A 10,283-nucleotide genomic window follows, 5' to 3' on the forward strand; every position below is an offset into this window, starting at 1 on the left:
AAAAATCCATGCATATTTTTGTGTATTATTTTGGTTTCAGAATGTTTCTTGGCTAATGGAATTGTTCTCTATATTTTGTACAGTAATCTGTTTGAAGTGTATTTGAAGCCATACTTTTTGGAAGCCTACAGACCTGTTCGAAAGGGCGACATATTCCAGGTGCGAGGTGGTATGAGAGCAGTTGAATTCAAAGTTGTAGAGACGGATCCATCACCGTATTGTATCGTTGCCCCTGATACCGTTATCCACTGTGAAGGAGAACCAATCAAAAGAGAGGTGAGTAATAGTATGGTATCAGATTGAAATTGAGAATATGGTCATAACTAGTATACATGCATGTGAATATATTTCAGTGCAAACAAATTTTATTATGAATAATAGACTGATGAACATTGGGATTCAAGAATATAACTTTCTGCGATGTATTCTCATTTACATCATCTCGGCTATGTGCTTGGCTTGCATTGAATAATCATTGTAATGATTTATTACAATTCAGGAAGAAGAAGAATCACTGAATGAAGTTGGATATGATGATATTGGAGGCTGTCGTAAACAGTTGGCTCAAATCAAAGAAATGGTGGAACTTCCTCTCAGGCACCCTGCACTTTTCAGAGCCATTGGTGTCAAGGTGTGTATATATACTAAATGATAACTAACACTGATAGTTTTCTTCTCTTTGTGCTTGTTTCCCCAGGATTGTAGATGCATTCTTTAAATTACATTTCTTTATTTGTATAATATTTTTCGAAATGAGTGAAGAAAAAATAATTTCATATGTTCTGTCAACTAACCAGTGTTCCAATGATTCAAACAGCGTGGTGTTACCTCCACAGTGCTTCTTTGTTTTGCTCCCACACTGGTCCGACATGTCAGTTATTATCCTGAGTCGAACACTGATTACCACAAGAATTATTGTCTCTTCTTCAGCCTCCTCGAGGTATTTTATTGTATGGTCCACCTGGTACTGGTAAGACGTTGATAGCCAGAGCAGTTGCTAATGAAACCGGCGCTTTCTTCTTTCTTATCAACGGTAAGCCATGCCTTAACAAACCAACACATCCATTGTTTCATGGATAAGGTAACTTAATTCCATATCTGCACTGTTTAACTTGTATAGTTTATTACTCAAACTGTTTTTAAACACTGAGTAATGTCTTGTGGTTCTCTATCATATATATATCTATTTGAAACTTTACACGTTAGAGTATGTTACAGATTACATGAAAGTTGCGTAGCTTTATTGTAAATTGTCTTAATGTGATGTTCTTATTCCCAGGTCCTGAGATTATGAGTAAACTTGCTGGCGAGTCAGAATCAAATTTGCGTAAAGCATTTGAAGAAGCAGAGAAGAATTCCCCAGCCATTATATTTATTGATGAATTAGATGCTATAGCACCAAAAAGAGAAAAGGTAATGCCACCATTGCTCTTGGGTTTTAGTTATCTTCCTGCCTGATGTTCAAAGTCTGAATTAAGGTCTTACTGCTTTGTAAATGTACAGGTCGATTCCATTCTAACTTTGAATTGGCATCATGCTTTTGAAGTCGCAGGTGCACATTCAACAAAAATGGCTGATTGGTCATCATTTAGTTCCTATTCTTTTCCATACCTGATTCAGTTGTAAGTTGGGGCACTGTAATTTGTTATTAATAATCCTCAAAATACTTTGTGCCATTTCAGACACACGGTGAAGTGGAGCGTCGTATCGTATCACAGCTACTAACCCTGATGGATGGTTTAAAACAGAGATCTCATGTTATTGTCATGGCAGCCACAAACAGACCAAACAGTATTGATACTGCACTCAGGAGATTTGGTATGTTTGAAATGAATCAAGACCAAGGTTTATCATAGTATTTTGTCCCCATAGTGTGAACTGTGAATTACAATCGGTAACACATGAGTGGAGCGAAATGACTACCAACGCTGTACCCTTACACCAAACCTCGGACCGGACATGCCAGCCCCGTGCTTGGCTGACATGTAGCAATAGTTTTCAAAATGAAAACTCAAAGATTTTCAAATCCAAAATTTATAAAATGGTCTTAGCTCACAGGAATGTCAAAGGGCATCAAGGCTTTTGATGACTTAATGAAGTTTAAGCTCTGCTGAGACGCAGACATTTAACCTTCTAATGCATAGTGTGAATAATCTTGCATTGGAAGCTATTTTATTTTTTATAGTCTATTGTATTTTCTCTATTTTTCAGGTCGTTTTGATAGGGAAGTAGATATTGGTATTCCCGATGCTACAGGACGTTTGGAAATTCTGCGTATACATACCAAAAATATGAAATTGGGAGATGATGTTGATTTGGAACAGGTACTCATTGATTGCCAATATTTCCAAATCTATTCTATAAAAAATATTCTTCTATCTGCTTTCACCTATAACAGATATCATAAATGAATCACTTCGCACTGGAAGTGTTCCTGAGAAAATGAAATGTGCGCTGATTAAACCTCTGCTCAAGAAAGCATCATTGGATTCAAACATGCTGAAAAATTATCGACCGATTTCTAATTTGTCTTTTATATCTAAAGTCCTTGAACGTGTCGTTGCATCCAGAGTGAAACAACATTTAGAGAATTATTCGTTGTATGAAGAGTTTCAATCAGCGTATCGGACCGCACATAGCACTGAAACGGCTCTTTTGCGGGTCGCTAACGATGTACTATGCAGTATTGATAATTCTAAGAATTCAGTTGCTCTCGTACTTTTGGATCTTTCAGCCGCTTTTGATACTGTGAATCACAGGATTCTCATCGATAGGTTGAGATCAAATTTTGGTTTAAATGGTCTCATCATCAAATGGTTTGAGTCGTATTTGAGTAACCGCATTCAAAAAGTGAAAATTGGAAATGTATTTTCTGATATGACGTCTATATTAGAAACCGGTGTTCCACAGGGCTCCGTCTTAGGGCCATTATTGTTCTCAATGTACATGCGTCCATTGGGCGAGTTATTGCGACGTCACGGCGTAAAATATCATTTTTACGCCGATGACACACAGATTTATTTATCGGTTTCTGAAGATGATCAAATTCGCGCCCGGGTGATACTTCAGACATGTATTCAAGATGTTAGCGATTGGATGTCTTGTAATTTCCTACTTTTGAATGTGTCAAAAACTGAATTTGTGTGCATGTCGTCTCGGAGATTCTCACAAGACTCGTGTCCTTTGTCTAGTATCGCAACTGGTGAAGAATTGGTTAGTGCTTCGTCAAGTGCTAGAAACTTAGGTGTCTTGTTTGATTCGCAGCTATCTATGGAAACACACATTTCTACTATTTGTAGATCTGGATATTCCCATCTAAGAAATATTAATCGTATTCGTAAATCATTATCCCAATCTGATACTGAAAAGTTGGTACATGCATTCATATCTTCTCGCTTAGACAGCTGTAATTCATTGTCTGGTCTCCCTGTAACTAAGATAAAACCTCTTATTCGTGTACAAAATGCAGCAGCCCGCCTTGTCACTCGTGCTCGAAAATATTACCACATTACAGACATTTTTATTAAACTTCATTGGTTACCAGTTGTACAAAGAATCAATTTCAAATTACTTTTACTAGTGTATAAATCTTTGTATGGTTTTGCCCCAAATTATCTATGTGAATTAATCGAATTTTATGTACCTAGTCGTAGTTTAAGATCTGAATCGAAGTTTCTTATTAAAACTCGTCAGGTGTGTAGTAAAAAGTCCAAGGTGTTATACAAAGACCGTGCTTTTGAAAATTTAGGTCCTAAACTTTTTAATGAATTACCTCTGTCTGTTCGTTCTAGTCCTTCAGTAGACATTTTTAAATCCAGACTGAAAACGCACTTATTTAAATGTGCTTTTAATATTTGACTGATTGTTTATTGTATCAGCGCCTTTGATCTTCATATGTTGGAATTGTTGCGCTTAATTAAATAAAGTTATTATTATTATTATATATTTTATTGATCTTGATAAATCACAATTATATAATTCATGATTTGTACAATTTTTTACTTTATTGAATCATTCAAAATTAAAATATTAAGTTGTTGATTTGCACAGAAGTGTCGCTAAGACTAACTGTATGTTGGAAATTCTCTCTCTATATATAAATTGCATATGATGACAAACTTGGGACGTAATCCTGATTACAATGATGTTAAACACGTCTGATGCAAATTTAGTGTGGTGTTTCAACAAGTCATTATTTATAATTTACCAAAATAGTTTAAATTTAATAACTCAACTTTTTTTCTCTTGAGACTTGAGATCATGTTTAATATGGAGAAATATCCACTGAAATACTTAGCTTTGTTGTGAAAATGGTAAAAAAGTTTTTCCAAATTTTGCAATCCTGTGAAATTGATAAAACTTTGTAGCATTTGAAAAACGTTGTCTTCAAAATTAGCAAATCATGGATATTCATAACACAACACTGAAAGCTGTTTACAGTATAATAATATAACTGTTTTGTTATAGGTTGGAAATGAGACTCATGGACATGTTGGTGCTGATTTAGCTGCTCTGTGTTCAGAAGCTGCTCTACAACAGATTCGTGAAAAGATGGATTTGATTGATTTAGAAGATGAAACAATAGATGCTGAAGTCATGGATTCATTAGCTGTTACTATGGACAACTTTAGGGTAAGAACAAGAAAATAAATCAAATATTACTGTATTTGCTCAATTAGAATTTGCAACAAACACCTATGCTAAGCTTTTTACACTCAAGTGAATATGCTTCAAACATAGCAAATATGGTTATAACTTGGTACAGATTTCTTATTAAGAAAATGCACAATTGAAAGGTTGCTGATGAGTTTTTTTGTTTTTTTTTATCCGCAGTTTGCTTTATCTAAGAGCAGTCCAAGTGCTCTTCGTGAAACTGTTGTTGAAGTCCCAAATGTGTCATGGGAAGACATTGGTGGTTTGGACAATGTGAAAAGAGAACTCCAAGAATTAGTACAGTATCCAGTAGAGCATCCAGATAAATACTTGAAATTTGGCATGACTCCAAGCAGAGGTGTGCTGTTCTATGGTCCTCCAGGATGTGGTAAAACTTTATTAGCTAAAGCTATTGCCAATGAATGTCAAGCCAACTTTATTTCCATCAAGGGACCTGAACTTCTCACTATGTGGTTTGGTGAATCAGAAGCTAATGTCAGAGATGTGTTTGATAAGGTAAAAAAGACATTTATTTTCTACAGAGTCTGTTTGAATGATTCGAGCTGGAGAAATTTGGAGGTTTTTGTATTCTGCTCAATGAGATCTCTGAAGCAGCCTGACAGTAGTATTGCAGTATAGCCATTATAGATCGTTGCATTTAAACTATCAATATTTCTATTTTGTTCACAAAACAGTGAGCTATATTGAAATATTACTGGTTGGGCTGTTTTTTTCATTGACAGTAAACACAACTAGAGCATATACTTGCATCAAGTTATAACCAGATTGGTATCAGTGTTTGTTTTGGAAAATTGATCACATGATGTATACTTGAATTAAAAATGAGACCTTGTTGTGTAGTTTTGATAATTGTACATTAGGATAATCAATTTTCATACGTTTGAGGGGTGTAAGACTTGATAGGTGCAAGTTTAATATTGTAGAAATATCTGAACTTCCTAACATAAGTGCAGTCTTGTTGAAACCTTGTTGACCAAACTTTATTATGTGTTATAGGCTCGACAAGCAGCACCTTGTGTACTATTCTTTGATGAATTGGATTCAATTGCTAAATCACGTGGAGGTAATGTCGGAGATGGTGGTGGTGCATCTGATCGTGTTATCAACCAAATACTGACAGAAATGGATGGTATGAGTAATAAGAAAAATGTGTTCATTATTGGAGCCACTAACCGGTGAGTCGCCAGCTATGGGGAGATGGACATCTTTTTTTTGGGTGGCTTCTTTCACTGTCAAGTGTAATTGACATTCGTCCATCCATTGAATTAATAACAATCTCAATAACAAGATGTCTAGTTTTCACTGGTGACATCTTGGTTATAATTGATCCTGATTTTGGCCAGTAAGCATTGCAACAGTTAGTATCGGTACTTATTTGTGGTAAGTGCATAATGATGCTGGCAGTATGTCAGTGGAAATAAAGAAAATACATTAGTTTGAAAACTTGTAAATTGCTTGAAGATGGGACTTCCTTATTATTTCGGTAGTAGTATATCATACGCATATGATGACAAACATGGGACGTAATCCTGATTACACTGATGTTATACACGTCTGATGCAAACTTTACTGCCCTGCAACAAGTGTGGCTACCAAGCAGTTTTACCCATACATCATAATATAATCAAGATTCAGACAGTAGCCATCTGTACAGAATACATTAAATAAAATGTAATTATATTTCTCTTAACAGACCTGATATTATTGATCCTGCTATTTTACGTCCTGGTCGTCTTGATCAACTTATTTACATCCCACTACCAGACGAGAAGTCACGAGAATCTATCCTGAAAGCCAACCTGAGGAAATCCCCTGTCGCCAAGGATGTAGACATTATATACCTGGCTAAAGTGGCTCATGGTTTTAGTGGTGCTGATTTGACAGAAATCTGTCAGCGGGCCTGTAAATTGGCAATTCGTGAAAACATTGAACATGAAATTCGTCGAGAGAGGGAGAGAGCACAAAATCCGGATCTTGATATGGTATGTGGATTGTACTTATTGATGGAATTTGAGACACTAAGATTATTATGCATTGAAATTTTTTTTCTAACTCCTCCTTCTTTCTTTCTATTCACAGGAAGTTGAAGAGGAAGACCCTGTATCAGAAATCAGACGTGATCATTTTGAAGAGGCTATGAAGTATGCCAGGCGATCAGTCACTGATAACGATATCAGAAAATATGAAATGTTTGCACAGACACTACAACAGAGCCGAGGACTCGGTGGTGGTTTCAGGTAACTTTCATTAAACTTGTGTGAAGCTTAAGCGAATTTGATACTGAGAAAATTTATTCAAAAACTTCTTTGACTCGAATGTTTACTTGATTATCCACTTACTGAGAAAAATAAAGCAAAGAGGTAACGCAACAAAATCTTGTACCTCAAATATGTATTTGTATTTTTTTTGCATGTACATTATGTACTTTTGTTCCCATGTTATTAGATAATGATATAAATAATGTGTTTTATTGTAGGTTCCCAGACTCTCAACAAAGTGGCCAAGGAGGTGGACAGGGTGGATCAGCTGGTGGCAATGACCCTAATCTCTATGCGGATAATGGTGATGATGACTTGTACAATTAAAAACAAATTTTTGCTGTACCTTCTCTCTAAATTATTGTTATATCAGACCCAGGTATAAATTGTTTATGTTTCACTTGACAGCTTGAAAACAATTTTATAAACCTCACTGTTATGGGCTTCTTCCAGCCACTTGTGTAAAAACAATGCCTTGCATTCAAATTAATTCCTCACATGAAATGCCCCTCCCCCTCCAGTCAGTGGTTGCAAATCTACATGCAAGTTCCCAAACGAGAGGCACTTGAAATCATTGATTTAAACCAAACCAATACACACATTTACTGTTTTCGTTATTTTTTTTTAAAAGTTCTTGCTTTTGTTTAAAGACAATTCTTGCTAAGTCAATGGATCATTAAATATATTTTTGCAAATTTCCTGCAGATGTTTTGTAGTTTAGATTTAACTAAAAGGGTAAGTTATAAGCACAGTGGTTAAAGATACAAATTGACATGTGTGTGCATTGTTGTCTTGGTAATCTTCTTAAGCAGCTGTCAATTTGTGATACCGGTAACAAGTACTGAAGTTTCCTGTGTCATTTGATAAATACTTGTTTGTTTCCTGTACTTGTGATTATTTTTATAGATCGCTTGTTCAGTTCAACAGTATGGAATTCCCCAAGATTATTTAATGAAATGTCATAAAATTTTAATGTTTCCACAGGTTTTCTTCTGTAAAAAAATGTCTTAGTGTTTTGTTCAACCAAAGTATGAAAATTAAATTTCAAAAAGTGATTGAATAAAAATGAAAAACAAATATTTGGGATGTTTATCAAAACTGGGTGTACATTTGGAAGTAGCATTTTTTTCATGTTATTGAGAAGATTTTGTCGATTGAAACAATATTAAAATTGACTTTGTAGCAATGTCGGCTTGTATTGTCCTTTTCTATAAAAGTCATCTTAATTAACTAATTATATTAAAGATCTTAAAGTTTCTGTAAATTATTTGATTTTGTAGGAATGATTAGAATTTCTAGTTTTTACAGACATTGTATTGAAGTCTGGCAACATTTCAATTCGTGACATTAGTTTCACAATAAAGAAAATCCCTTCCAGATGACACCAACCAGTTGTCCACGTTTTACATTTATTTATTGCAAGTTTGTCTGAAGTGAAGTTTGCTCAGCCTGGAGCTAACATGATTCCCTCTCATTTATGGTGTTGTGGTAATAACAGCCAAGCAAGACTAGAACACCTGAAGAGAGTCCTGAAAATCCTAATTTCAGATGAAGGTTATTCCATGAACATGATTACTGGAGTGCAATCTTCCACTTTGAGAGACTTTTTTTACATTTATTGGTAGGGCTCCGGTATTACAGCCCGGTTTTTTAGTCCGCTGTCATTGCAGATGTTATTGCGGAGCTGTTGGTATGGGGGTCTCTCCGGTGTCGCGCGTCCCGCATCCCGCATGAAGTTTTTCTTTAAACGACTTCTTCAAAAGTACTTGACCAATTACATTCATATTTGTACCACAGGTACTTGGGGTGGTCCTCTGTCAGATTTGTTAAATTCGTGTCAAAATATGCAAATTTGGATTTTAAGTGAATATTTTTGGTAAAAAATGTTATTTTCGGCAACTAGTTCTAAACTGCAAGTCCAATTGCTTTCATATTTGCAGCAAAGATGCGTGGGGTGGTCCTCTGTCAGATTTGTGTCAAAATATGCAAATTTGGATTTTTAGTGAATATTTTTGTTATTTTCAACAACTAGTTCGAAACAGTTGACCACAATGCCATTTTACCAATTCTTGTTTCATGATAATGAAGACAGTGGAGCTATTTCGACCGTTGGGTCGCTTGTTTAGATTAGTAGTGTTTGGTGGATGGTATAATGCCAGTCAGTTGGCTAATGATAGTCGTGCATTGGAACACAAGATTTTTTTTTGTGTCACCCTATTTACATATTCTGAGGCCCACATTCACAATCCTTCCATTTATTTCATCTCTGGTATTTGATATTAATTTACTTAACGGGAGATGCTAGTGGGTAAACAATAGGGCTTGAAGTTGCCCTCATTGCAGTACCCGGTATCAAGATTTGTTTTTCTTCACATTGAATCATCATTTTACACAGAAATTCAGTAATGGAATTTCTACCTACTTGTTTACATCTCCCTGGCACAATGACATGTCCCAAATTTAGCTGCATCTTAAGCCAATTAGTTGGTATATTGCTGATTTGTTGTACCGTCCATTGTGACAAGAGTAAGAAATGAAACTAGTTGCTCATCATTACACATGAATGTATTGGGTATTTCTTTTCAGCTCATCACTACGTTTGACTAAACTAGTTTTAGAATCAAGCTTGGGGCTTGGTGGGAATTCCTGTGTCAATGGTTCCCTATTGCATAAACCAACTTGCTGGACTTGTTTCATTAAAAATAGCTACATGTATTATCAAAAAGCTATGTATAAAGTGGAGAGTGTACGAATTAGAATAATTAATGTAAAATTATAATCTAAGGGCCTGGAAAGAACTCGTGTGCTGCAGATTTTGGAGGCATGAAGTACAAATAAGGAATACCGTATTTACTATATTTTTACAGGTAGCACATGTGCTTCTATTAGAGCAAATACAGCATTTATATAACAAGGCAATGATCAGGTTCCAAGTAGCTATGGTTTAACAATTATAAATATCCAATGAAATGACCATATATGATGACTTGATATTTTGGTCATGCATCTTGTCAGACAAAATTATTGAACGAGTTGCACGTTCCTATCTGCAACAGTATTTAAAGTTTTACAGTGGTGCATATTATTGTGGTCACATGACATGACCATATATAGTTGTCTGAAACATTAGTCATCTTGCATTGATTTCAATCGAGCATTACTTAAGTCGCATTATCCCAGAGCATCAATGTATCAAGTTTTGTAATCTATTGAATAGTTCTTCAGAAAAGGCTTAATTAATATGCACAAATTTCAACCAATAACTAATCAGGCCTGAGCATTATCTGGTTCTTGAGACATCAGTGGCACATGCACACAGATGCACTAACTTCAAAAACTTGCATTGCCTAA

At 35.4% G+C, this 10,283-nt stretch overlaps 1 protein-coding gene across 1 annotated transcript in view; it reads left to right on the forward strand.

The window, feature by feature from the left end:
* Positions 1-7,627, forward strand: part of LOC100367698 (transitional endoplasmic reticulum ATPase) — a 36,289-nt gene extending 28,662 nt beyond the window's left edge. Inside the window, exons 4-15 of the mRNA XM_002740934.4 lie at positions 84-276; positions 500-631; positions 931-1,033; positions 1,280-1,413; positions 1,683-1,818; positions 2,212-2,324; positions 4,468-4,632; positions 4,834-5,169; positions 5,671-5,849; positions 6,368-6,656; positions 6,754-6,911; positions 7,151-7,627. Coding sequence (XP_002740980.1) covers positions 84-276; positions 500-631; positions 931-1,033; positions 1,280-1,413; positions 1,683-1,818; positions 2,212-2,324; positions 4,468-4,632; positions 4,834-5,169; positions 5,671-5,849; positions 6,368-6,656; positions 6,754-6,911; positions 7,151-7,259 — 2,047 coding nt within the window. The 3' untranslated portion in view covers positions 7,260-7,627. The remainder of the gene's footprint in view (positions 1-83; positions 277-499; positions 632-930; positions 1,034-1,279; positions 1,414-1,682; positions 1,819-2,211; positions 2,325-4,467; positions 4,633-4,833; positions 5,170-5,670; positions 5,850-6,367; positions 6,657-6,753; positions 6,912-7,150) is intronic.
* Positions 7,628-10,283: the final 2,656 nt, after the last annotated feature.

This window comes from Saccoglossus kowalevskii, chromosome 9 (assembly GCF_978046115.1).
Source record: "Saccoglossus kowalevskii chromosome 9, keSacKowa6.1, whole genome shotgun sequence".
In the NCBI taxonomy this organism is placed as follows: Eukaryota; Metazoa; Hemichordata; class Enteropneusta; family Harrimaniidae; genus Saccoglossus; species Saccoglossus kowalevskii.